Source organism: Eurytemora carolleeae, unplaced genomic scaffold (assembly GCF_000591075.1).
Source record: "Eurytemora carolleeae unplaced genomic scaffold, Eaff_2.0 scaffold249, whole genome shotgun sequence".
Classification (NCBI taxonomy): Eukaryota; Metazoa; Arthropoda; class Copepoda; order Calanoida; family Temoridae; genus Eurytemora; species Eurytemora carolleeae.
The window spans coordinates 1-26,382 of record NW_019396162.1 but is presented as its reverse complement, the minus strand read 5'-3'; the positions used below and the strand labels follow the sequence as shown (position 1 = coordinate 26,382).

Sequence of the window (26,382 nt, the reverse complement as noted above, 5' to 3'; positions counted from 1 at the left end):
ATATTCTTTATTTGTTAGAAATTGCGGATTTCTCTCATGGGATAGAATTTATTTTCAAGGCTGTCATTGGTCAATACAATTTACGAACTATATTCCTTCATTCTCTTTGGAGAAAACAATGTACGGATATCCAAAGAGAGAGAAAAAGAGTGGATTAAGGACTAAAAAAGTTTCCACAATGGATATTCGGATTAAGTAGTTGGGATTAAAGGTTATCCATTCTGAAGTTCCCAGCTCTAAACCCCCAGAAAGGTTGGGAATTTTTTCAAATTCTCAAACGGATTAAATTCCTTGAATTTGGTATTCTGAATTTACAATGTTCGGACGATTCATGATTGCTCCAAAATAACTCTAGAAGACGACTTTGTCTTCTTATCAGGAAACTATCGTGTAAATATGAAATAAACTTGACACAATAATATTTAGATTTCGAATGGTTCCCGCAGCTTTCCAGATGCTTCACGATGATGCAGAACGATGTCTCAAGTATGTAATATTTAATTGTAAAAGGGACTGTGCACGAAATTTAAAGTTACCACACCCGCGCATTGAAAAAGTTGCATGCCTGATTCACACCGGTACCTTATAAAATTTCATCTGGGCAACAGTTCTATGTTCACTGCCGTTTTTAATTTTCATAAAAGTTTAGATTTCTTTCAATTTCATTATTTGAGTCTACTGCATACATCTCCAAGTCACTTAAATGGAGAAATTACAATTTGCAAACGAATTATTTAATCCTATGCGTGCCACAAAGATTTGTTTTTAGTCCTTTTAATAATCCAAGGCGTGTCAAAGATATTTGTTTTTAATTTTTATGTAATTCTAGGCGTGCCATAGAGATTTGTTTTGATTTTTTTATGATAATTGAACGTTTTAAATTCCTAGGCGTGCCGAAGATTTGTTTTTTATTTTTATGTAATTATAGGTGTGCCATAGAAATTAGTTTTTAATTTTTAAGTAATTATAGACGTGCCATTAAGATCTGTTTTGATCTTCATAAAATCCTAGGCGCGCCATAGAGATTTGTTTTTAAATTTTATGTAATTCTAGGCGTGCCATAGAGATTTGTTTTGATCTTCATAAAGTCTAAGGCGTGCCATAGAGATTTATTTTTAATCTTTAAATAATCCTAGGCGTGCCATAGAGATAGAGGAGGGTATCCCCCTGGACCAGGTTACTAACTTCCAGGAGGTTCTAGAGGATATCCAGGTAAGGATACAGTGGTCAACATTATTATATTGAACACAACCAATGAGATTAAAATTAAGAATATTATGTACCGGTCAGGTTTTATTTCTGTTAAGTAATTAGAATAGATAAAACATTTTAGATTGTATAATTTTTTCCCTTTTTCGTAACATTGTTTCTATCACTGAACTTTTAAAACTTTATTGGTCCGTCTGTACTTCAGATTGACAAAAATATGTTAATTTTTTTATGTTTTTTTTTTAATAATATAAATCCAATCTAACACATCTTGTATCACGTTGTTCATTTTTTTGTGCGTCGAATTCAGTGTTCAAACTCATTAACTGTCAACCATACTGTTTGAAGTGATGAAGTGCTCAAGCGTTGCTAAACCTTCATTTACATTTATAATTTGAAATGAATAAAAATGAATAATAATATTAAAAATTCAGAACTCATGACAGATTAAGGTATTTATAAGTCAATGGTAAAAGTGGGAGTGAGTCTTCTTCTGTGCTTCAAAGCTTTTGAATACTGCGCGCTCGTCTGTTCGCTTCTCTTTACACGCGTCGGTTCGAGCAGATTTAAATAGACTGTTCCTGACTATTAAGATAGGACTCACCTATCTAAAAAGCTGTACTAAGAAAACATAAAATTAGTATGCTTAGCTTACTTAAAACTGTTTAATTCATAGTCAGATTGAGCCTTTTATAGAAGGAGACGTAATGTCACATTAACACTAAATATTTTAATTACTTGATCTGGGACTCACTGTACAATGAATGAGGCCCCAAACAGCTTTTAGGAAATTTCCAATTCCTACGAATCAAATTTAAAATCTTATTTGCTTAAATATGAAATGACATTTCAATTAATGAAGCTTTAAATTTAGTACTGGGTATCAAATTTGATTCTTAGAGATTTAAATTTGTAAATTATTAGATGAAATTTAATTCTGATATTTTCCGGACTCATGGTCAAGCAACGTGAGGCATCCCACGCAGTTTCCGGAAAATTGTTAATTTCCTTTCATTCATTTTTTCTCAAGAAACTCTAGGATGGCAATTTTAGGTATATTTAACTGAGATTTTATCAACATGTTCATAGAAAGAGAAAATTCTGAAAATGAATGGTTTAAATGTGATGGCTGGGGTTTCGTCACTTGTTTGAAGGATGCAGGTCTAGAGTAGGATCAAGGAGATTATGCACTAGGGTTGATAGTCCTAACTCCTAAGCTTAAAAACTCTCTAGAAGAAATTCTGCGGCAGTACAAACTTGGGATTGTATAATGCATAAACAAAATATCAAATGACAATAACAATGATAACAATGATAATAATAATACTCTAGCAGAAACTGTTGGATAAAAGACCCTTGCTAGACTAGAGATCGCTACAATAATAATGATAATGACAATGATAACAACAATAACAATGATACTAGTAATAATAATGATACTTCAGAGGAAGTTGCGTGATTGCCGAAATACCCCTGCTAGACTAGATAACCCTATTAAAAACCGGGACTATGATTACAATATTAATAATGCTGGGATTCAAATATGAATAATATGAATAATATGTATAATATCAACAATATAAATAATATGAATAATATGAATACTATGAATAATATGAATAATATGAATAATATGAATAATATGAATAATATGAATGATATGAATGATATGAATAATATGAATAATATGAATACTATGAATAATATGAATACTATGAATACTATGAATACTATGAATACTATGAATATAATAATATCAATAATATCAATAATATCAATAATATCAATAACAAACAATAACAATGATAATAGTAATAATAATAATACTGTAGGAGAAACTGAGTGATCTACGTGATACCCCAGCTAGACTAGAGAACCCTATAATCTACCATCTAGATGTTGGGGCTATGTACCCAAATATAATCCTCACAAACAGACTTCAGCCCTCAGCAATGGTCGACGAGGTACATTCTTTGGACAATTAAACTGATTACCCACCTCAAACTCTAATTTTAATAAATCTATATTCCCAGAATTTAAAATATTTAAGGCATAAGAGTTTAAGGAAAGTGATCTAATTTTTTATCATATAGATTCCTTTTAACCTGGTTTCTTTTTTTAAATTTTTTTTTTTTCATTATCAAAGAGATTGAGACAAATTAGAAAAAAAACTTTTTTGAAAAAGTTGAAAATTTGCAGTTTAAAGTAACCCAGCGCTCGCACCATTTCTATATTTCTAGGCCTTATATCTTTCAAACCTGATGGTGTAAACCATTGAAATTTTAACCAACACTTTATGTTAAATCTAACAGAATTTACAGTTTGACATATCTAAGGTCGAAGACGTCAGTTTGCAAAGATATAGGGATTAGAAAATTAGAAAATGTAGTAAGTGTTGTCATCCTTTGCTAATTCAGCTTTTAAATCCTACTTGATATAAATAAATTATTCCGAAAATTTTGAAAAGTTTCGAGTTGAAACTGAGCCAAGTGTTGTGTTGTATTTTTATCTCGACTTGTAATTTAAGGTTCTTTGAAACTATACCTTTCCATACCTTCGTTTAGTTATTCCTCCAATGATGTAATCTGCCTTCAAACCCTGATTAAATACGATTACCATGCGGGATAACTAATAAAGATTAAAATAATCTGCAGATTAACAAATATCAAGATTTAGCATTAATTCACAATACAAGATAATCCATCTCTGAGTATTTAGACAACCTGTGCTGCATGCGATTTCAATAGACCTGGAGCTAAATGTCAGAGGCGGATGCCCTGGATGTGGAGGGGAGAAATTATGCCAGCTTCAAGATCGGAATATCACAGGTTGGTATTAAATTCAATTCAAAGATGACAATGGACACAGATATCTTTCAATGCAAAGATGAAAATGTTGAAAATATAAAGATGTTGAAAATATGAAGATGTTGAAAATATGAAGATGTTGAAAATATGAAGATGTTGAAAATATGAAGATGTTGAAAATATGAAGATGTTGATGGGGCTTAAGAGGGTCTGGGAGTGTGGATTTAATACGCTTTTTAAAATGCATATGCCTTATTTTCATAAAGAGAAAGGACTGAAAGAATAAATATTTTTTAATTTACCACCAAACAAAGTGTTTTGTATAAACTATTGGATAAGATTTGGCCCCATTTGTTTCATATTTTGTCAACTCTCATTGTTTGTTTATTTTATCTTTTTTGTTCAGGATCCAGCAGCAGCTTGAGACTGAAAAGTTTCCCGGCAAGTTTCCTGGAGAACCTCACAGACCCTTCCACAAGTTGAACAAGGAGGAGCAGGCGGACATGGAGAAGAAGAGATTGGCAGAGTACTGCAGGTACATGCTCTAGGGGATGGTGTTGAAGATGATTGGTGGCATATTTGGGTCATTCGATATCATGGAAGTCAATGTCATATATTTGTTTTAAATTTTGCACACAGCTAGCATTATTCCAGATGATATTGAACCCAAAATATCAGAATCTTATGACCTCTGATAACAGAGTTATCGCCTCCTAAAGTTCCGGCCTTTAATTAGCTTTAATTAGATTTAATTAGCTTTAATTAGCAATAACTTTTTTGTTAGGTTAAATGTGCCAGCTGTGTACAAAATTAAAAGAAAATCCATGATATTGACTTTAATGGAGTAACTGACATTATAAAGAATCATCCATTTGCATAATTAAATTGGGTATATTTGGTGTCGACAAATGGTATATTTATTTGTTGTCGACAAATGGTATATATTTGTTGTCGACAAATGGTGTATTTCTTGTCGACAAATGGTATATTTGTGGTCGAAAAATGGTATATTTGTTGTCGAAAAATGGTATATTTGTTGTCGAAAAATGGTATATTTGTTGTCGACAAATGGTATATTTGTTGTCGACAAATGGTATATTTGTTGTCGACAAATGGTATATTTGTTGTCGACAAATGGTATATTTCTTGCCGACAAATGATATATTTGTTGTCGACAAAATGGTATATTTGTTGTCAACAAATGGTATATTTGTTGTCAACAAATGGTATATTTGTTTTCGACAAATGTTTTACTTGTTGTCGACAAATGGTATATTTCTTGTCAACAAATGGTATATTTGTTTTCGACAAATGTTTTACTTGTTGTCGACAAATGGTATATTTATTATCGACAAATGGTATATTTGTGGTCGACGAATGGTATGGTTGTGGTCAACAAATGGTATATTTGTGGTCGACAAATGGTATATTTGTTGTCGACAAATGGTTTATTTGTTGTCGACAAATGGTTTATTTGTGTTCGACAAATGGTTTATTTGTTGTCGACAAATGGTTTATTTGTTGTCGACAAATGGTATATTTGTGGTCGACAAATGGTATATTTGTTGTCGACAAATGGTTTATTTGTTGTCGACAAATGTTTTATTTTTTGTCGACAAATGGTATATTTGTTGTCGACAAATGGTATTTTTCTGTCGAAAAATTGTTTATTTCTTGTCGACAAATGGAATATTTGTTGTCGACAAAAGGTTTATTTGTTGTCGACAAATATTTCTTCCCCTTTCCAGTAATCCTTTTTTCCCCAGTATGTTAAAATAATAAAAAGTTTATTAATGAATGGGAAACTATATAATAAGGGTGTGAAATTTTTCTGAAACAATTTTATAGAAGCAAAAAAGTATTCTACTAGGAATATTAAGACATGTTTATAAAATATATTTTTCACAAAAATCAAAAAAGTGCCCCTCGAATGGGGGTTAATATTTAAAAAGTCACTAGTATAAGTGAAAATGAAAATTTTGAAATACTTATTGAATTGGGTATCATTGGAACCGAATTGAATTTCTGAATTCAAATCAATTTACCGAATCGAAAAATATTGAAAATTGACTGAGTAAGGTCAAAAAATACACTTTTTAGTTACTATAATGAAATTTTTTCAAAGAAAAAATCTATTTCTGACCATAACTTGCCCAATTTTCAATATTTTTCAATTCTGTAAATTGTTTTGAACTCCGGCTTTCAAGCTGGTTCAATGGATACCCATATTATTAATATTGTCAAAGTTTTCATTTCCGCTAACACTAGTGATTTTTTATCACTAAACCCAATTTCAGGGGCACATTTTTGAATTTTGTGAAAAATGTATTCTATAAACATGCCTTAGAATTCCAAGTGGAATACTATTTTGCTTCTGTAAAATGATTATAGAAAAGTTTCACTAAATTTCACACCCCTACTATATAAGGTAGGGAAAATTTATTTTTTTGTTTGAAGTATCAAAAAGGAGGGAAAAACTTGCCGTTTGATGTTCCAATATTTATTATTCTATTTGATGTGATATATTTAAGTGGTAAAATGATTTCGTTACATAGTTTATTAATTGTTTAAAATCTATTATATAAAGAAGAAAAAGGAAATCTTTAAAAGATGTCCAGTGCTTATCGATTATCTCCGAAAATACATTCTTATTTCTATTTTAAAAAAGGTTTTTTTGTTGGCAAAAACTCTCCTGAGGGTCTAAAAGTACCAAAAGTTTTCTTTTAAGATTCCGCTGACATCTGATGGTAAAGTTTCTGATTAAAAAATGCATGAAGCCAAATCAGAAGAAAAAGAGAAATGACAATCAATGTAATTAGCTGGAGGAAAAGTTTTTCTTCTCAGTTTTATCCATTCTAATTTTAAATCAATTTTAGAAACAAGGTTTTTAGGGAGCTTCGCGCCCATCTTCTATTTAAATTGTGAACATGTTCTTTTTGTTTACATTTTAAAAAAATTCGCGGATTTTCAAGAATTTAATTTTTTTTTCAAAATTAAAAACCTTTAAAACACTTTTTTTAATTTTTATCATTCATTAACCTTCCCTGTGGTCATGTGATGTCCCACAAAAATTTGGGCCCGATCGGTTCAGCCGTTTTGACGTTTATGGGATACAAACAAACAAACAGACAGACAGACAAACAAGCCAAATTTAGATATAGATTACTTAAGATCTAACCGAGACACTAGTTAAAAAAATATATTTGATTCATTGATTGTCTGTTCGAAGTTAAGGACTGCTGGATATAAATGTTTTGGATTTATACAAATTGATTGCTTTAATTGTATCGTTCAATTGGTGTTGTTTAATGGATTTATTGATGGAAAGGTTAATTTATCAATTAATTGACTGAATTATTGATTGAATGATTGATTTATTGGTTGATTGATTGATTTATTGATTTATTGATTAGAAAAGCGTATAAGAAGACCCACGTGACTAAGATGGAAGAAAGGTTTACCACCATCTGCCAGAAAGAAAACAGTTTTTACGTAGATACGGTCAGAGCATTCAGGTCGGGACATTGTTCGTGCTGTTATTGTTTTATGTTATTGTTATTATGTTATTATAGGTTTACTTACATTATTAATACTATAAGATTATTATTCTTATTATTATTATTATTATGGTTGTTATTTTTGTTTTTACAGTCCCTCCACTTCAGTATTTTATCAAGCATTGCTGTTAAATCAGTAACTTAATGTTGCTTTAATATTTCCAACATGGCTACCGTACGTATAGATTCAGTAAGAATATCACCAAAGTGAAACATGGAACTCTTATATTGATTAATTTTTAATTCGAACTGTATTTCTGTTAAATATTTAACATTTTAGCAACACAAATAGATTTTTGTGGATCGACATTAAACCAAAAAATGATATCTTTTCTTTACTTTGTATCTATTAAGGGATCGACGATACACCTACAAAGGATTGTGTAAATCCTCAAAGAAGGAGGTTGCAGAAGCTGCTAAAAGCAATGATGCCGCCTGGCTTAAATCCGCCAAAAATAAGGCAAGTAGAAGTACAAATGACTCAATTACCATTTCTAACTTTGCTTAAAAAGATTTTACTTACAAAGGCATTAGTTGGGTGTTTTTTAAGGGGTTTATACTACTCATTGTATTTAAAGTATTATTTTGTACTAGGCTGAAGCGCCCATCTTCTATTTCAACTTTTAATTATGGCTTTATCTGTGAGCATCTTCTCTCTGTACAGCATGAAAAAAAATTTAAAAAGTTGGCGGATTTCATAATATTTTTTCGCATATTTTCAAAATTTTCCAAACAAAAAAACTTTTTAGTACAAATTTTTGAAATTTTGATCATTCATAAACCTTCTCAGGGGCCACGTGAGGTCCCACACAAAATTTGGGCTCGATCGGTTCAGCCGTTTTGACGTGTATTGAATACAAACAAACAGACACCCATACAAGCTAAATTTATATATATAGATAGATGGGAGTTGGAGGTGTTGTATGATTTCCTGCAGTTGGCTCATAAATGTATCTTGAACTCCTTCTATCTAATGTATTATTGTATTATAGTGAATTATATTTTATAGGAGGTGTTGTATGATTCCCTGCAGCTGGCTCATAAATGTATCTTAAACTCCTTCTACGGATATGTAATGAGGAAAGGGGCCAGGTGGTACAGCATGGAGATGGCAGGTTAGATAAAGGAATTGAATCTTTTTCACAGACTCCAATTTTCTAATCCCTATATCTTTGCAACTTTGATATTTCAAACTTACATTTTTTAATCTAACAGAAATCATAGTTTGAAATATTTGAGGTCTACGACACCGGGTTGCAAAGGTGAAGGGATTAGAAAAGCAGAGTTTGTGGCAAAAACTAAATTTCTTAAAGGGGTGGGGGCAAATGTTCTGTGAAACTTGAAATATCAGGCGCAGCGTATTTTGTCAATATTTAAGAATTTTATTTTGAAAACAAAAATCCAAATAAAGATCCAAAGAGTTAAGAAGAATATCTAGGGGATCTGGATTCGTCGAGCAGTCACGGGGCCATCTCATACATTAAATTCAATATTTAATTCATGAAATCCTTATTATCCCCAAGGTTGTTTAATAAGGTTAGATACTGCGGATGCACTCCAATGCCGGTAATGAAGGTAAAGACGACCTTTATAGCAATTGACACTCTAACTGACGTCACTGCTTGTTTTAAAGAATAATAAATTTTGCGGCCTACTGAATATAAAAGAATTCAAAAATTGAAAACTTAAAATAGAATTGCATTTTTTAGCTTAAAACTGTTAGTATCATCAATTTATTGTTAGTTAAGTATCAGTGACGTCATATGAGGATTTACTGTGTCTATTGCAAACAAGACGACATTTACCTACATTGGAGTGCATCCAGAGTATCTAACTTTATATAACCTTGATTATCCCCCACCCATTTTCAAAATTGATGATCACTCCCTTTAAGGTATTGTCTGCTATACCGGAGCTGGTATAATCAAGTGTGCCCGTGAACTGATAGAACAGATAGGGCGGCCCCTGGAGCTGGATACTGATGGGATCTGGTGTGTCTTGCCCGCATCTTTCCCGGAGAATTATGATATAAAGACGACCAATCCTAAAAAGTCGAAGGTAAAGATTTGAATCATTTAAAGCAGGTTCGATAATGATTTTCTGATTAGAGGGACTGAAAGCGTATTTTCAAGCTAAGATGACATTACTAATACACCACAGTACCCATGAAACCTTAAATTTGTCAATTTTGTGGAAGATTTTGTCGTCTTTTATATTTTGCTACAGAAACAGTTGTGTGAATTGTTTGTAAAAAGTAGTTAAATTTCGCATAGTTCAGCTACTTCTCGCTTATCATTTTTTCTATTTATGGTTTGTTTTATTTGTATACGTATTTTATTTTTTTTTTGTGATATTTTTCATAAGTATTTGTATTATTTGATTTGATTGAACATCTGGAAGTTAAAAAAAATTACCTCCAATTTTTAGCCCCTTCAAAGATTTTTTTCATTGAACACTCATCAGTTAGTTAAGCTCTATAATGTTGATAATGAAGGAATTGTTAATCTCGTATTCAAGATCCACTAGTTTCTCGGTATTTAACATAAATAGATGTGCTCCATATTTTGAATTTTGATATGCCTTGAGCTTGAAATAGGTTTAGATATATGTATGTTTGACTGGGAATAGAGCACAAACTAACATGTTTAATAAATACTGGTTTGTGGATTAAATTAATCTTTTTCGTGGATTTCTTCCATGATGAAGAACTTGAAGATGATGATATTTCCTCCGCTACCAAAATTTTGGATTTATCGGAGAATCTGAAATTTTTGAATTTATAAAGTAAGGTAAAGAAAATTGAATAATATTCCCTGCGCAATGAGTGTTGATAAACTAGCCGTAACTAGTTCTACTTCATTGTTAAAAAAAAAATAATGGATGAATTGTTTAGGTGACCATCTCGTATCCTGGTGCCATGTTGAATATCCTGGTACAGGATAACAACACCAACGACCAGTATCACGAGCTTGTCGACCCGGAGACCCTCAAGTACGAGATCAGGAAGGAGAATTCTATTTTCTTTGAGGTAACAGATAAACATTTGTTGTATTGAACATGTTGCATGCACCCCGAGGGAGGGGGTGCAGGGCCGCCATGAGCCCAGCAAAATGGTCTCCAAGCCTCTGGATTAGCAGATGAGTATTTAAACGTATTTAGCATATTAAATATTTTTTCCAACAATTTTTCTACATTACTTCTATAATATTTATTCTAAAGGATAGCTGTAGCGCCAGGTCATTTTAAATACTCATTTGCGAATCCAGAAGCTTAGAGACCATGGGCTCACGGAGTTCCTTAAAGGGACTGTAAAGGAAAAATCAAAGGGGGTATAGGCTGAACGCTAATCACTTTAGCTCTTGATCGCAGCTCATGAAAGTTATATCTGATGTTCCTATCTCGAGAAATTGATATACAACTGTGTCAAATTTATACGAAAATTAATATTATATATATACAATTTTGTATAAAAGTAGTGGGTTTAAATAGATCAAATTGAGCAAATAAGCAACCAATCTGAAAACGATGATATCCCAGAGAAAGCTAATTATTACTTAGGTTTACTCCAATTTTAATTTTATATTGGTTATTTCTATTTTTAATAGATTTAATTCATAATATTATTTACACGTCCGAATTACTTGACCAGAAAATCCACCAATGACAGTGCAGTAAAGTGGTCACGTGATACAGGCAGAGACACTTGACCAGTATACTGCTCTGCCATTGGTGATAGTTCTGGTCACGTGATTTAAGTTTAAGATTTTCTAAATTTTACATCTATGAACTTTCGTATAATTTTTACACAGTTTTATATCAATTTCTTGAGACAGGAACATCAGATAAAACTTTCATGGGTCGCGATCAAGAACTAAAGTGATGAGCTTTTAGCCTATACCCCTTTTCATTTTTCTTTTACAGTCCCTTTAACCCCATGTTTTAAACAGAAGTGTTTAAATATTTTACTTATCAGTTTTATTTTGAGCTAACTTATTAATAATTATGAGGAAATGGACCCATCAAAAAGATAAACATAGCAATCTTTTACGACTTCAATTAATAGAAACCAAAAAATTACGCAACCTTTTACAAAATACAATTTAATTTAATATTTTAGAACATCTTAAAATATTTTACTTCTGATACATCGAATTCTTTTTTTTTATTTGATGTAACATCAACATTATAAATGAATTATCAAAGGAACTGATTACTCCCATCTGATTACTGATCACTCTGTTCACTCGAATTATTTTATCTAATCCTTTTATCTTTGCAACCTGGTATCCAAACCTTCGAGATTTCAAGCTGTGCGCTCTTTTAGATCACATTTACACATCACATGTTTACTCGATCAGGTTACAGAGATATAAGGATAAGAAATCTGAGTTTGAAGCGTTTTATTTATATTTCATTCTTTATTTTTACTTTAGGTAGATGGACCATACCTTGCCATGATTCTACCAGCCTCTAAGGAAATCTATTAAAACAAAAAATAAGTTTTTATAAGAGATTTCGTTTTTTGCCTTCTTATGCCGGATTTGTTGCTATTTTTTCATTAGTCCTTTTAACTATGGAACAACAAAGTTGATTTTGTTTGTGTTGAACGTTTCCGATTCAAATGTAACCCCTGTTTTTTATAAAAAGCAAGAAAATTTTGATACCCCTTTTTTAAAATTGCAATTAAAGACTTACAAAAAGGAAATATGATACATTGATCGATTAATTGATTGCGAAACTAGGAGGAGGGTAAGAAGCTGAAGAAACGATATGCAGTTTTTAACTTTGATAAAAGCTTAGCAGAACTAAAGGTAATAATTAATGGAATATTACATTACTAAGGGTTCCCAAGACCAATTTTGCCTACAAAACATCCAGAGCGTAGCGTAATTTTTTACGGAAACTCCGCAGGTCGGGTCGTTATTTTACTTAATTGTCCCTAGGGACGTAAAGTAACTTAACGTTCCTCTGAGATGGGGGAATCATGTCTGTTATGTTGGTAAAAAGGCGGTATAGGATTAAAAGAAAACTATCTCAACTTTTTGAATTGGGTTGGCTTGTGTTTCTATCGTTCAGACAATATTTGACACAAATAAAATATTTTTTTTTTTCGAAAAAAAAATTCAATCTTATACAATCTTTTTTGAAAAGTCTTGTTCAGGGGTTTGAGGTGAAAAGAAGAGGAGAACTACAGATTATCAAGATCTTCCAGTCCACCGTGTTTGAGGCGTTCCTCAAGGGTGGATCCTTAGAATCATGCTATGACGCGGTTGCAAAGGTTCTTTTTTCATTAGTACAGGGTTATCCACAAAGGATGAGACTGTAAAGACGACCAGAAACTCTAAAATGTGACGTTTCTAAGGTTAAATTAATTATTATGCCTGAGATATAGTAATCAAATAGCATTTTTTAATGATTTGGCAAAGAAAGAAACAAGTTTGTAGTTCCAGGATATCGTTATTATAAACAGACAATATAAATTCCGTACAATCGTATCGTGAAGTCTCATCCTTTGTATCCTTCAAACCAATCTTAGCAATAGAAACTTTATAAAAATTGGTTTATAACGTCCCCTTCCTCCGGGTGTAATCCACTCTCTATACCTCTTGATCTGACACCCAGTTCAGTGAACTAATGTTATATTGTGTAATTTTCGGGGATTTTTCTCTACTTCCAATACTATCAAGTAGAATCGGATTGAAACCGAAATAGTTCCTATTTACAAAGGTCAGAACTGTTTTTGAAAAAACGCTGAGCTACATTGGAAGCTTTTGAATTTAAGGGATTTAATTGTGGAATGGATTGTATTTAAAACAAAAATGATAACATTAATTAAACCAGAGATACAGAATAGATTTAGATTATGGAAAAACGGATTAGTGATTTAGAAAGGGATTAATAATTCAAAAGTTTTGGCCCCAGGTTTATTATACTCTCCTTTCACTAATTCCTAAACATTCTGTTTAAGGTTGCCGACTACTGGTTGGATGTATTGTACAGTAAAGGAGCAAATATGCCGGATTCTGAACTCTTTGAGCTCATCAGTGAAAACAAGGTGGAAACAATATTCAAGTTTTTTAAAATTTATTTTTATTAACGCTGACAAATTTTTACGGAACTAAGTCTTGCAGCATTAAACAGAAAGTTAAAGATTATGTTTTAGCTTGAATAATTTTTTTTCATGGTAAATTCAATCTAAATTCAATCTTAGAAGTCAAGTTTAAAGTGTTTTTATTAATTATTCAATAAAAAATCAAGTAACCAATCATGGATCTCGATCTTTAAATCATTCATATTATTATTCATCATTTATATGATATAGGCAATTTCAATTAACCCTCCATTTAAAGAGTTACATGAGCTATTCCCAACAGTGTAAATTAAACTTTTATTTGAGTAACAATGAGATCATTGAATGTAGACCTTTCATGTCTCATTTCCATGTCACTTCGTGAGAATTATCAATTTTTAGATAAAAAAACAAGAATATTACCAATAATGTTTTTTCGTTTAAAAGGTTTAAAGTTCCTTCTAATTCTTAAAATGGAGGGTCACTGAAAATAACTAAAACAGTCCCTTTAATTGTTATGAATGACAGAGTATGAGTAAGACCCTGGCAGAGTATGAAGGACAGAAATCTACTAGTATATCTACAGCTAAACGTCTAGCAGAGTTCCTTGGGGATCAGATGGTCAAGGTACAAAATTATTCTTCCACCTAAGAAAGTATGTGATTATGAATGCTCTACTTATTTTGAACCAGTCCGGCCCCGGCCCTCATACTGTACTGGGATAAATTCCGCCCCATGTTTACTGATAAGCTAGATTTCAATATTTCATTAAAAGTACAATATTTAAAAAGTGATATTTGCCGTATCACCTGGCTTGTCCTATGACTGGGTATTTATATCTATCTAGTTTTCTAATTTTCACCCTCCTCCCCCCAAATCCCTGCAATATGAAGCTTTTTACCACCTCTGAACATTTTTTCACACTACTTACTATTTTCTTAATTGAATTCTGTTAAACTTGGAATATATGTCACATTTTTCATTCTTTTGATTAGAAATGATCCTTTCGATACCATCAAGAAATATTCGGCGTCTTGTAATTTACAAATAAAAATATACGAAGACGACAATCATTCAGCTACTTTTTGTTATTACTGTTAAGGAGACAAATTGAATTTTATGAGTGAGTTAATGAGTGAATTAAAAGACAGTTAATCAGGCTACTTTACATATATATCTACGGCAATTTTCAATGGAAATGGCAGGACTAGGGCTGTTTTGTGATCTTCATTTCATAATTCATGTTTTTAAAGTCGTTGGATAAATAGTAAATTAATTCCGGGTCTTTTTGATTTGGACTGTATGATAATTAAAGCCAAAGGGATTGAAAGTTGACGTTTTTCAGCTTATAAACCCAATTATTCAATAAAAGACAATTTTTAAACAAAAACGATTGTTGATGGTTTTAAGGCTAATAAATTGATCATTGAATGACCTGACACAAAAATCAGGAAATATCCCAAAAAACATAAATTTAGGATGCTGGCTTATCCTGTAAGTTTATCATCAGTAAGAAACCGGATGGAGCACCAGTTACAGAGAGAGCTATCCCTCTTGCTATATTCGAGGTAAAAGATCTTTAAAAAACTGATTACCCAACCCCCAAATTCTTATCTTATGATGCCTATTTCATTGCCACCTAATGGTTTACACTAAATATTAAAATTAATTAATTGATTTAGCAGAATCTTAAGTTCAAAATATTTAATGTGATCGACAACAGGTTACAAAGATATTTTGATAAAAGGTTAAGGAATAGTAATCACTAACCAGCAACTCTTTTATAGTCTTTCTTTGCATTTGGTTGTATTCTAAAATTTGAATGAATCTTAAAAATCTTTGGAAGTGCCACTTATGAATTCTGACCAGCCAATAAATCAAATCACAGGTTGTAGGGATGGCCTAAACCTCCAGTAGTGGATCGAAGGTTAAGGTCTTTTCCATGTCCTGGTTTTTCAGCTCGGACTTCTTTCAAGATTTAGAAGCAAAATTTTTATTTTAGACAAACAAACAAAGCATCAAATAAGAGACAATCTAAATATAATATGATATTGAATTTTTAATTTATTTGAATTGTTTAGGCTGAGCCCTCAATCCGTCAGCACTATCTGCGCAGATGGTTGAAGGACAACAGTATGTTTGATTTCGATATTAGGAAACTACTTTTATTCTTTAAAAACAGTTAAAACAAACGACTAATTATTTAGCAAACGATTGTTGAAGCATAACAAGTGGAAGATCTGTGAAATTATTATTTTGATAGTTTTGAATTTTAGAAGACTTTTATCGACGCTTTCATTTTTTGGGTGCCGACAGTCGACACTCTTTATGGAATTTAAAGATTTTTAAGGATTTTGAACAAATTTGATCAGTTTTAACAAATTTAAAGAATTTTTAACATCTCATAACAACTTCCATGAACTACTAAAACCATTGAAGTTTAAAAGAATAATTGGTTGGTGTAGAACCGTATTGGACTGGGATTATTATATTGAGAGATTAAGCGGAACCATTATGAAGATTATAACTATTCCAGCAGCTCTACAGGTACAGGGTGTACCGATTAAATTGAAATTATAACTATTCCAGTAGCTCTACAGGTACAGGGTGTCCCGATTAAATTGAAATTAAAACTATTCCAGCAGCTCTATAGGTACAGGGTGTACCGATTAAACTGAAATTTTAACTATTCCTACAGTTCTACAGGTACAGGGTGTACCGATTAAATTGAAATTTAAACTATTCCTACAGCTCTACAGGTACAGGGTGTCCCGATTAAATTGAAATTTAAGTGACCAGTTTTAAGATCTGTAGTGTTCTTGTAATGCCAAAAAATTATTTACTTATATTGTGGAAAATAAATATTTTTTTTGGGAGAAAAATCTATTTCTAGAGGAGAATAAAATAAACTGATGGGGTAGAACTAAAAAGTATTAAACGGATCTACAGCATAAAGATTATTTCTCCCTTAATTGTCACCTTGAACCGTATTGTTATATCTAGGGAATCGCTAACCCCGTCCCCCGCGTGAAGCACCCGGACTGGTTGCACAAGAAGATCATGGAGAAGAACGATGTGTTAAAGCAGAGGAAGATCAGTGAGATGTTCACCAGGGGACCTATGACTAGCATTGACTAGCATTGACTAGCATTGACTAGCATTGACTAGCATTGACTAGCATTGACTATCATTGACTATCATTGACTATCATTGACTATCATTGACTATCATTGACTATCATTGACTAGCATTGACTAGCATTGACTAGCATTGACTAGCATTGACTAGGATTGACTAGCATTGACTAGCATTGACTAGCATTGACTATCATTGACTATCATTGACTATCATTGTCTAGCATTGACTAGGATTGACTTCTGTCCACTACCAGAATTGAAAAGCATTAAAATCATTGAAAAGTATTGAAAAGAATTGGAAAGCGAATGAAAGCATTGAAAATCGTTCAAAAGCATTGAAAAGCATTGAATGTGTCCTCTATTACAGGAGAACCAGGATCCAGCTGAGATTGCTGATATTGAAGATTCCGTTGGACGGAAACCTCTTTTACCCATGCATGCCGCTGTTAGGTAATATTTGACGGAATATCAATTTGTACTGAAATGCCTCACTCCGTACTTTACTCTATCAGCTTTATTCTCTACTGTAAATACAACCCAAAATCTATCCTCTCTACCTCTATAAGTTTATAATGTTCGTAAATAACAAGAGTCTGTGTTGAACTGTCTATATTTAGATATACCAGGAAATAAGTTGACGGCAACTAGGGTCGAGTACAAAAAATAGCTTATATTTGAGAGTTACAAAGAAAGAAACGAAATAGGGGTTTATATTACAAATTTATAAATACGGTACAGGGTGTCCCACATCATACTGGATACTGCATGCTGCGTAGCTCTAAGTTGGGATTTTTGGGACTTGAAGGGGTTGTAAAGTAATTTCCAGGGACTTTCCTTGCAAAGATGGCAATGTCCGATATACAACAGTACACTTGAAACCTTAATCCTATCATAAATGTGGAAGATAACGTCGTTTTCCTGACTCAAAAACTGTACGATTCTGATAATTTCTCCATTGCATGCTTCTTATTAAGAATGAAATGCGTAGGTCACTTTTGCAGAGAAACCGCAAGAACAGTTTACAGAAACGAAATCATGGATATCTAATTCATACTTAATCAGACAAAGCTTTCAAGGGTACCATTGTAAATCGGGCATTGCCATCTTTTCATGGAATTGAAGGGTTACTTAAATTACGCTTACAATCCCTCTAACAGAATATTTACTAAGATTTAATACTAAAAGAAATAAGTCAGACTTGTGTAAAAGTCGCATGCAGAAAATTCAAGTTTTTTTGTTGAGTATTCTATACATTTGCGTAGATTTGAGATAATCCAATATGATATTTGACTTCTTATTTACACTTCTCATACACTGGTTTAATTGATAGGGAAGGTAAATGAAAATGGTTAAATCAGTTGAACTAGTCTAACTACCTATCTTTCATTTTTAAAATTCCCAACTCTAGTTTGATAGGACAGGGGACACATACATTTTTAGAGAGTCTCCAGAAATGGAGCTGTCTTGGGCAGACCTCCTGGTTTTTAGAGAGTCTCCAGAAATGGAGCTGTCTTGGGCAGACCGCCTGGTTTTTAGAGAGTCTCCAGAAATGGAGGTGTCTTGGGCAGACCGCCTGGTTTTTAGAGAGTCCAGAAATGGAGCTGTCTTGGGCAGACCGCCTGGTTTTTAGAGAGTCCAGAAATGGAGCTGTCTTGGGCGGATCGCCTGGTTTTTAGAGAGTCTCCAGTAATGGACCTGTCTTGGGCGGATCGCCTAGTATAAGTCTTCTCCCAAGGGTGACCAGTTCGGTTAGCCCATGGATACGTTTCGGCGGCTAGGAGCGCCGACCCCTATTTCATTGAATGATGGGTTGTCCTTTAATAATAATAATAATAATGTCTTAAATGTTGTTGCATTAATATGCAATTTATTTTACTCTTGTTTGAAAATTAATGTTGTATGTTATTTATTCATCGTGACGCCTCTGATGGCACTTGAGACACCAGAACCCACCTCCTCAATGTTCAAGTTGTGTATAGATGTCATTATGCTTTATATTGTTGTGGTGTAGTATTTATAAACTAGGTTGGGAACCCAGCGTTGCCGAGGGGATTCATAATTGGACCCACTCATTTTACAATCTCAAACCCAAGCTAAGAACATTCCCGTGGGTCTCCCAAGTTTCCCAATCAAAATTTTATACAAATCGGTCCAAGGGTTCCTGAGTTATTATCGGACAGACTAACAGACAGACAATCAGAGATTCCAGCTTTACATATATACTAGGCTTTTAGGGGTATTCGCGCTCATCTTTTTCATCTTTTAATTGTTGGTTTATCTGTGAGCATCTTCTCTTTGTAACATTTTTTTTTAAATTTACGGATTTCATAATATTTTTTCGCGCAATCATTCATTCATTATTAATGTTCATCATGACGCGTCTAATGCCACTAGAAACCCACCCCGTAATGTTTATATTTGTTTATATTTGTGTAATATATTAAATGAATTTATGTTAATATGATTAGCACGAAGAAGCGTAAGGCTGGTGTTGAGGATGAAGACCTTCTGAAAAACTGGAGAGAAGTCCTGGGCAACCCTCCTAAACGATCTGATGGACTCAAGGTATGTTTAGATATTTCAAGCATGATCGTTTTTAAATCATCAAAGTTTTATTTAAAAAGTTTAAATGTTTTTTTTGGGGGGGTGGGGGGATATCATGAAAAGTTTATTGTGAAAAATTCTATAAATTATTATAGGATAACATTTTTTAATAAATTAAAAGAGTTTTTGGGAAAAAAAGTATTTTTGGGAGAAAAAAACTTACACAGATTTCTAATTTAACAACTATTTGTGATTTTTTCGTCCGAATCTTTACAAATCACCGCCTTAAAACCAAGTGTTAATGAAAGAAATAAAAATTATTAAAATCATGTGAATTTAGGACTAGATAAAGTTAAAAAAGAAAGAAATGGCAGTTGATAAAAAAAATATAGTTTTGGAGAAAAATTAAGATTTTAAGCCTAGTTTTGATTGTTTTTCCCGGATCTTCATATTTCATCTCCTCCCCCATCCCATCCTCATCCCAGATGAAATAAATAAAAGTTATTAACATCAATTGAATTTAGGACTAGATAAAGTAAAAAAAGAAAAGGCAGAAGATAAAAAAATACAGTTTTGGAGAAAAATTAAGATTTTAAGCCTATAGTTTTGATTGTTTTCCCAAATCTTCATATTTCATCCCCTCCCCCATCCCATCCCAGATGAAATAAATAGAAATTATTAACATCAATTGAATTCAGCACTGGATAAAGTTCCAAAAAAAGAAATGGTAGTTTATTAAATAAGTTTTTTTTATTATGTTAAAGATTTTTTGGGGAAAATAAGGTCCAATTTAAGTTTTTATTGTTTTCTCCCAAATCTTCATAATTTGACCCCCCCCCCTCCCCAGTTCCAACTAAATGATGAAAAAATATTAACATCATTTGAATTCAGGATTGGATAAAGTTCCAAAAGAAGAAATGGCAGTTTCAGGCTAAACAGCGCAGAGCTCAGGAACAAGGGAATAAAAGGTAAAAGGACTGTTCACAAAATGCTGGCTGAGTTGTAAGGGATTGTATACGTAATTTCAATATCCGATTCACAACCGTACCTTTCTCTGAACAAGGATGAATGATATCCTTATCTATATGGTCGAAAATTGAACTTGTTAATAGAGGTTTACTTGAAATTACGTATGAAGTCCCTTAATATGAGAAGAAGATGACTTGAGGACTATGAGAAGAAGATGTAATTATTGTTTACTAGGAGTAGATCTGGTCCAGAAGGTCGTGGAGTTGTTAGGTCTGGTCCCGTAACTATTGGTGGATTTCTTAAGAAAGCTCAGAGAACCCTTCTAGATACTCCTTGGCAGGTAGGTAGTTATAACTTTTTGTTTTATGTTATTAGAGCTCTAGTTACCAAGAAAGGCCATTTATCCATGCATACTTTAAATTCTCTTATATTATGTTGAAACCATATGGATTCCCTTACCCCAACGGCCAACAGTCAAGATGAACAGAAATTGACTTTTTAAAATCCCTAGATCTTTGCAACCTGATGGTGTAAACCCTTGATATTTTAAACTTAGATTATTTGAACTAGCAGTTTTTAAACACAGAATTCTAACAGAAATATCTAAGGTTTACAACATCCGGTTAAAAAGATTTGAGGATTTGAAAATCAGAGAGTGTCGCAAAAACTAAGTTCCTTTTTGGAATGGTTACGTCTTTAACATTGGACGTTCATGAATGATAAACCTATCCTAGCGTATTTATTAATTGAGACTAATCCTACGAATGCATATGTCCTGAAAAAAGATCAACTGTAGCTGAAATAAAAAAAACTTTATGTTGGACAGAGAAACATCACTTTTTAGATCCGTCACAAATTCTTTGTTTAGTAACATGGGATGTTCTTTGTAAAGTTTAACCCTGAGATAGTTTATGTAAACTCCATTTAACAAATTGTATTCGCTTGAGTCCTTAAAAGATGAACTGATAAACTGCATAAGGGACTGCCTGAATCACAACGGTACCCTTGAAACCTTTTAATGAGCAGTAATGTGTAAGAAAACGCCGTTTAAGCTTAAGAAGAATTTAACTCTGACAATTCCTCCATTGTTTATCTTGAAGACAAACCATATTAAAAGATAATTAGTTTTAAAAAAGAAAAAAATTGATAAAAAATTGATAAAAAAATGGATTAAAAAAAAAATAAATAAATAAATACATAAAAAAGAAAAAAATTGATAAAAATTGATAAAAAAATCAGACAAAGCTTTTTTAAGGGCAGAGCATGGCCTCTTTAAATTGAGAGGTACTTGAAAATACATGTACACTGTACAAATTAAATGTACACTGTACAAATTACATGTACACTGTACAAATTACATGTACACTGTACAAATTACATGTACACTGTACAAATTAAATGTACGCTGTACAGTCCTTTAAAAATAAAAATTTTGCTAGAGAGGTTTCCTTCATTTGAGTTTTGCCTGAACGTCAGGCAAACCTGGAATGACGGTAATTCTCAGGCGAGGCATGGCTGAATTTTGGTCTTGTGGCTAGGAACTTTACAGTTTACAAAATCAAGGGTTAATACAACGTTTACATTAAAAAGAAGTCCGGACTGAGAAACCCTGACGTCGAATGGACTTGAACCTCAAATTCACTACTGGAGCCTATTGTCATCCCTACCCCATGTCATTTGATTCGATTTGATTTGAAAGTCCCAAAAGCTAAATTATTAAAGTTTTTAATTTTATTTTAGATAATCCAGATAGCTGAGACAGCTACCCCTGGTATGTTCAAGATCTGGGCTTTGGTTGGAGCCGACCTACATTGTATTAAACTAAATGTGCCCAGGTAGGGTGGATAGTAAAGATAGTCGATTTTTATATTTTTTTGAAATCTCAATATTGTCAACTTTTAGTATTGTCAATCTTGACAACTTTTAGCAGAAATTTTATTTCTTTAAAATTAAAAATTGCCATGCAAAAATGACTTCAAAGGGTAAAAAAATTGACAATATCTTCATTAAAAAAATTGTTATTCTGTGTATTTAAGGACGCCTAAGACGCCGCATTGTACTTGAACAATTATTTGCATTATGGTAAAATATAATAAACAAAATATTACTTAAATATTGTCCTTATACTTCACAGTTTTATTGGCCCAACTGGATTAACTTACATTTTTCTTTTCGGAAAGTTAATTTTGTATGTTGATAAAACTATTTTGTGATTGATTGAATAAGAAATAAATCAGGAAGAATCTTTGTTTGGAAGTTTTTCATATGCCTCGATCATGTACCATGTTGCATTACTTATTTTAGTTTTTAGATTCTTAGATTTACGCCGACTGATCAGAATCCTAATAAATTTTTAGAGGTCACTGAACTATCCATTACCGGTTCAAATCATGTATCATCGATTCAAATCCTTTTGAATCTTTAACTTTTGATCAGCGACCTAGCTAAAATTTATTAGTTTGGTCCCGGGACCCTTAAAAACACATTATTTAAGATGATAATCCTAATATCTACAGCTGTGATTTATGTATGTTAATCACTCTTTTTTGTGTCCTGACTATCCTAGTAAAATATGGCACTGTTCAGGATCTTCTACTTGAACCAGAAGACTGTGAAGGAGGGTTCAGGAACTGCAGATATGTGGAGGAGATGTCAGAAAACACTTCCTAGGAGTCACCCTGTATACAACCTTTACGAATACAGGGTGCCGGAACAGATATTTAGGTACAGCCAGGGGGGGGGCGCGTTTTTTTCTCATAATTATTCATAATTTTCGTTCGGAGAATGCACTGCTTGATTTTTAACAGTGTAATAACTGAAATGTGTAGCTCAGACAACAAAACCGGAATAAAGCTATGGCCAGTCTTTTTTTATCTGTAATTTTTTAGACTAAATTGCATCTTCTTTAATTTTCTACTGATAATACTTAACACTCTTCTTATTTTGTGTTGAAAGAATGCATTGCAGACCAAACATAATGTTATTATTATTAAATCTAATTTTAGAGCTCATCGATCCAAGCTGATGTCTGATCTATACAAGCCAGATATAGAGGGGATCTATGAACTCAACCTACCTTTAGAATTCAGGTTAAAGGTCTTTTTAAAATATTTTTTATTTATATATAAAACACATAATGATGCGGATTGTCCTGCACAACTTTTTAGCTCGTGTAAATTTCCCTTAATTGTTATTATTATTTTAACATTTTATTTTAATGTTTTTGGCTATTTTTATTATAGTATTTTATTTTGAATTTTAGAGCTATTTGTGATATTGGTTGTGTTACCATGGTGGAGAAGAATAAGGCTAAACAGCTTCAGGTTTTTACATTTTTAACACCGATTATTATTTTTTCAGAATGTTAATAGACTTTTAGGAAACCCTTGAATAGATCATTATCAATTCATACTTGAGACATTTTGGATTAGACCATCATTAATAACACCACGAGGATTGATATAAGCAATCCCTAAACCTTATGAATTGAATTGAATTGAATTAAATAAGCTAGAAACTCCTAGATTGAATTTTTATACTTCCTTTTCTCGAATTTTTTCTTTTCTTATGAAGCAATATTTGTATTCTTCTCCTAATTCTATCAAGTTACCTTTATTTTAAAAAGCGTAGAATGTCTGATTCACAACGGCACTCGTTAGTCTTCTATCGTATGAATAATAAGGTATATATATATACCTTGTTATAAATTCTCGCAATTATTTGGAAGTTTTGTAAAGAACTGAATCTAAAAAAGACAATTTCCACCAAATAGACAATCAAGTACAACAGGTGGCAACAGAGAAATGTACAAAAAATTGTGTCAAAAATTGCATTTGTTTCACTGTAAGAAAAGCACTTTCTTCTAAAATAATCACTATTTTTAATAATTTTTTCAGACACAAAAACTAAATTGACACTTGTTACGGAAGAACTTGTCGAAGAACGGTGCTGTTGTGTTTCGGACAAAGAGGGTCACTTCATAGTTGACACTTTAAATGTTCCTAGGGCCTGGATGTGGATACATTTGACCTGGATTGGCTTCAATTCAAGCCGGTCACAAGCTTCCAATATTTAGGCATTTAGTCGAATATTTTTTATTAATTTTATTCTATTTATTTTTATTTATTTAATTTATTTACACACAGGATCAAACTTTTATAACAAGCTTCATTTATTATTTCTCTCCTCATGCATTATGCTGTGCTTTGGAGTTGTACTGAGATCTCTTACTTCGCCAAATCAATATGAACACAATTATAAGACTTATTTTTTATAACCAACAACAACAACATGCGGTTCTTCATATTTAAAGGGTTTAAAAGGTCGACACATAAGTTTTATCCTTTTTGGGATAATCCTTTCACATCTGTAATTCCAATTACCATTAATGTTATGTGTTTGTGTAATGTTTATTTTGTGTACACTGTACACTGTACACTGTACACTGTACACTGTACACTGTACAGTTCATTCCAAATCGGTACATTGTTTAAGTAAGAAAATGGTGAATTGTTGTATTGTAGAAAACAGACTGAATTTTTTAAAGAAATTGGATGATTAACATCGTACAGTTTTTATGTCCATCAAAATTTTAGTTGATTCTACCTGTGTAGTATGTAGTGTGTACATGATTATTTGACTAATGTATGTAGTTGATTCTACCTGTGTAGTATGTAGTATGTACATAAATATTTGACTAATGTATTTAGTTGATTCTACCTGTGTAGTATGTAGTGTGTACATGAATATTTGACTAATGTATATAGTTGATTCTACCTGTGTAGTATGTAGTATGTACATGAATATTTGACTAATGTATATAGTTGATTCTACCTGTGTAGTATGTAGTATGTACAAGAATATTTGACTTATGTATTCAGTTGATTCTACCTGTGTAGTATGTAGTGTGTGCATGATTATTTGACTAATGTATATAGTTGATTCTACCTGTGTAGTATGTAGTGTGTACATGAATATTTGACTAATTTATATAGTTGATTCTACCTATGTAGTATATAGCAGCATGTACATGAATATTTGACTAATGTATTTAGTTGATTCTACCTGTGTAGTATGTAGTGTGTACATGAATATTTTACTAATGTATATAGTTGATTCTACCTGTGTAGTATGTAGTATGTACATGAATATTTGACTAATGTATTTAGTTGATTCTACCTGTGTAGTATGTAGTAAGTAGTATGTACATGAATATTTAACTAATGTATTTAGTTGATTCTACCTGTGTCGTATGTAGTATGTACATGAATATTTGACTAATGTACATAGAAACGGGAACCTTTAAGTTCATATACTTGTATCAGCACAGAACAGTCGCTAAACAAATGTGGGGAGTCTTTATACCAGGTACATACCTACGAAAATCATTAAATAAAGAAATGGAGCAGTAAATATGGGGGAAGGGTGGAAGAATTTATGTTCAATACATGCAGTGATAACCAGAAAACAATGAATTAAGAAGACGACATCATAGCAAATGTATTAAATGTATTTCATGTTGTAACAAAGAAAATAGTTTTACCAGACACTTAATAAATCGCTAATTTAGTGAAATGGATCTGTTTACACTGCACACTTCCTGTGTCTCATGCTCATTTGACTTTTATAGTTATAACCTGATAAAAGTCTTGGTCTTATTTCAGAGTTTTATGTTAATCACATACTGTATGCAGATCTTCCATGCTAATCGGAAATATTGTGTAAATTCTTACTGCTTATCTGAACAAGATTTTCTTATCGGAATCCTTACCGGGTTTGTGCATAAAAGACTGCTTATAAGAAAAAAATCACATTTAAGCAGGGTTTTTTGCATACTCAAATTTTCTTCAAATTTTCAGTATGCAAACGAGTATGCAAACCTGTATGCTCTTCCTTGAAGCAGCATTTTCTACATTTTTACATCTGCATCCTGCAACTATTAGCTTGAACTACAGCTTGTAAGAATAAGATGCTAATCTTGCAGCTTATAAGAACAGATGAAGCAATAATTACTGCATATAAGAATAGAAGCAAAGATTACTGCTTGCAAGAAAAGAAGCAACTTTTACTGCTTAAAAGGGCTCATCTGC

The 26,382-nt window shown here is 32.3% G+C and overlaps 1 protein-coding gene across 1 annotated transcript in view; it reads left to right on the top strand.

The window, feature by feature from the left end:
• LOC111696868 (DNA polymerase epsilon catalytic subunit A) overlaps nucleotides 1-25,719 on the top strand; it is a 33,064-nt gene extending 7,345 nt beyond the window's left edge. Inside the window, exons 11-40 of the mRNA XM_023466622.1 lie at nucleotides 427-486; nucleotides 1,137-1,212; nucleotides 3,042-3,173; nucleotides 3,928-4,037; nucleotides 4,423-4,551; nucleotides 7,430-7,531; nucleotides 7,928-8,033; nucleotides 8,583-8,688; nucleotides 9,468-9,631; nucleotides 10,467-10,601; nucleotides 12,007-12,048; nucleotides 12,316-12,384; nucleotides 12,735-12,851; nucleotides 13,542-13,628; nucleotides 14,172-14,270; nucleotides 15,122-15,211; nucleotides 15,725-15,798; nucleotides 16,109-16,190; nucleotides 16,647-16,770; nucleotides 17,012-17,022; nucleotides 17,148-17,230; nucleotides 19,249-19,345; nucleotides 20,216-20,292; nucleotides 20,528-20,633; nucleotides 22,034-22,128; nucleotides 22,880-23,017; nucleotides 23,299-23,382; nucleotides 23,556-23,616; nucleotides 24,299-24,368; nucleotides 25,583-25,719. Coding sequence (XP_023322390.1) covers nucleotides 427-486; nucleotides 1,137-1,212; nucleotides 3,042-3,173; nucleotides 3,928-4,037; nucleotides 4,423-4,551; nucleotides 7,430-7,531; nucleotides 7,928-8,033; nucleotides 8,583-8,688; nucleotides 9,468-9,631; nucleotides 10,467-10,601; nucleotides 12,007-12,048; nucleotides 12,316-12,384; nucleotides 12,735-12,851; nucleotides 13,542-13,628; nucleotides 14,172-14,270; nucleotides 15,122-15,211; nucleotides 15,725-15,798; nucleotides 16,109-16,190; nucleotides 16,647-16,770; nucleotides 17,012-17,022; nucleotides 17,148-17,230; nucleotides 19,249-19,345; nucleotides 20,216-20,292; nucleotides 20,528-20,633; nucleotides 22,034-22,128; nucleotides 22,880-23,017; nucleotides 23,299-23,382; nucleotides 23,556-23,616; nucleotides 24,299-24,368; nucleotides 25,583-25,704 — 2,848 coding nt within the window. The 3' untranslated portion in view covers nucleotides 25,705-25,719. The remainder of the gene's footprint in view (nucleotides 1-426; nucleotides 487-1,136; nucleotides 1,213-3,041; nucleotides 3,174-3,927; nucleotides 4,038-4,422; nucleotides 4,552-7,429; nucleotides 7,532-7,927; nucleotides 8,034-8,582; nucleotides 8,689-9,467; nucleotides 9,632-10,466; nucleotides 10,602-12,006; nucleotides 12,049-12,315; nucleotides 12,385-12,734; nucleotides 12,852-13,541; nucleotides 13,629-14,171; nucleotides 14,271-15,121; nucleotides 15,212-15,724; nucleotides 15,799-16,108; nucleotides 16,191-16,646; nucleotides 16,771-17,011; nucleotides 17,023-17,147; nucleotides 17,231-19,248; nucleotides 19,346-20,215; nucleotides 20,293-20,527; nucleotides 20,634-22,033; nucleotides 22,129-22,879; nucleotides 23,018-23,298; nucleotides 23,383-23,555; nucleotides 23,617-24,298; nucleotides 24,369-25,582) is intronic.
• Nucleotides 25,720-26,382: the final 663 nt, after the last annotated feature.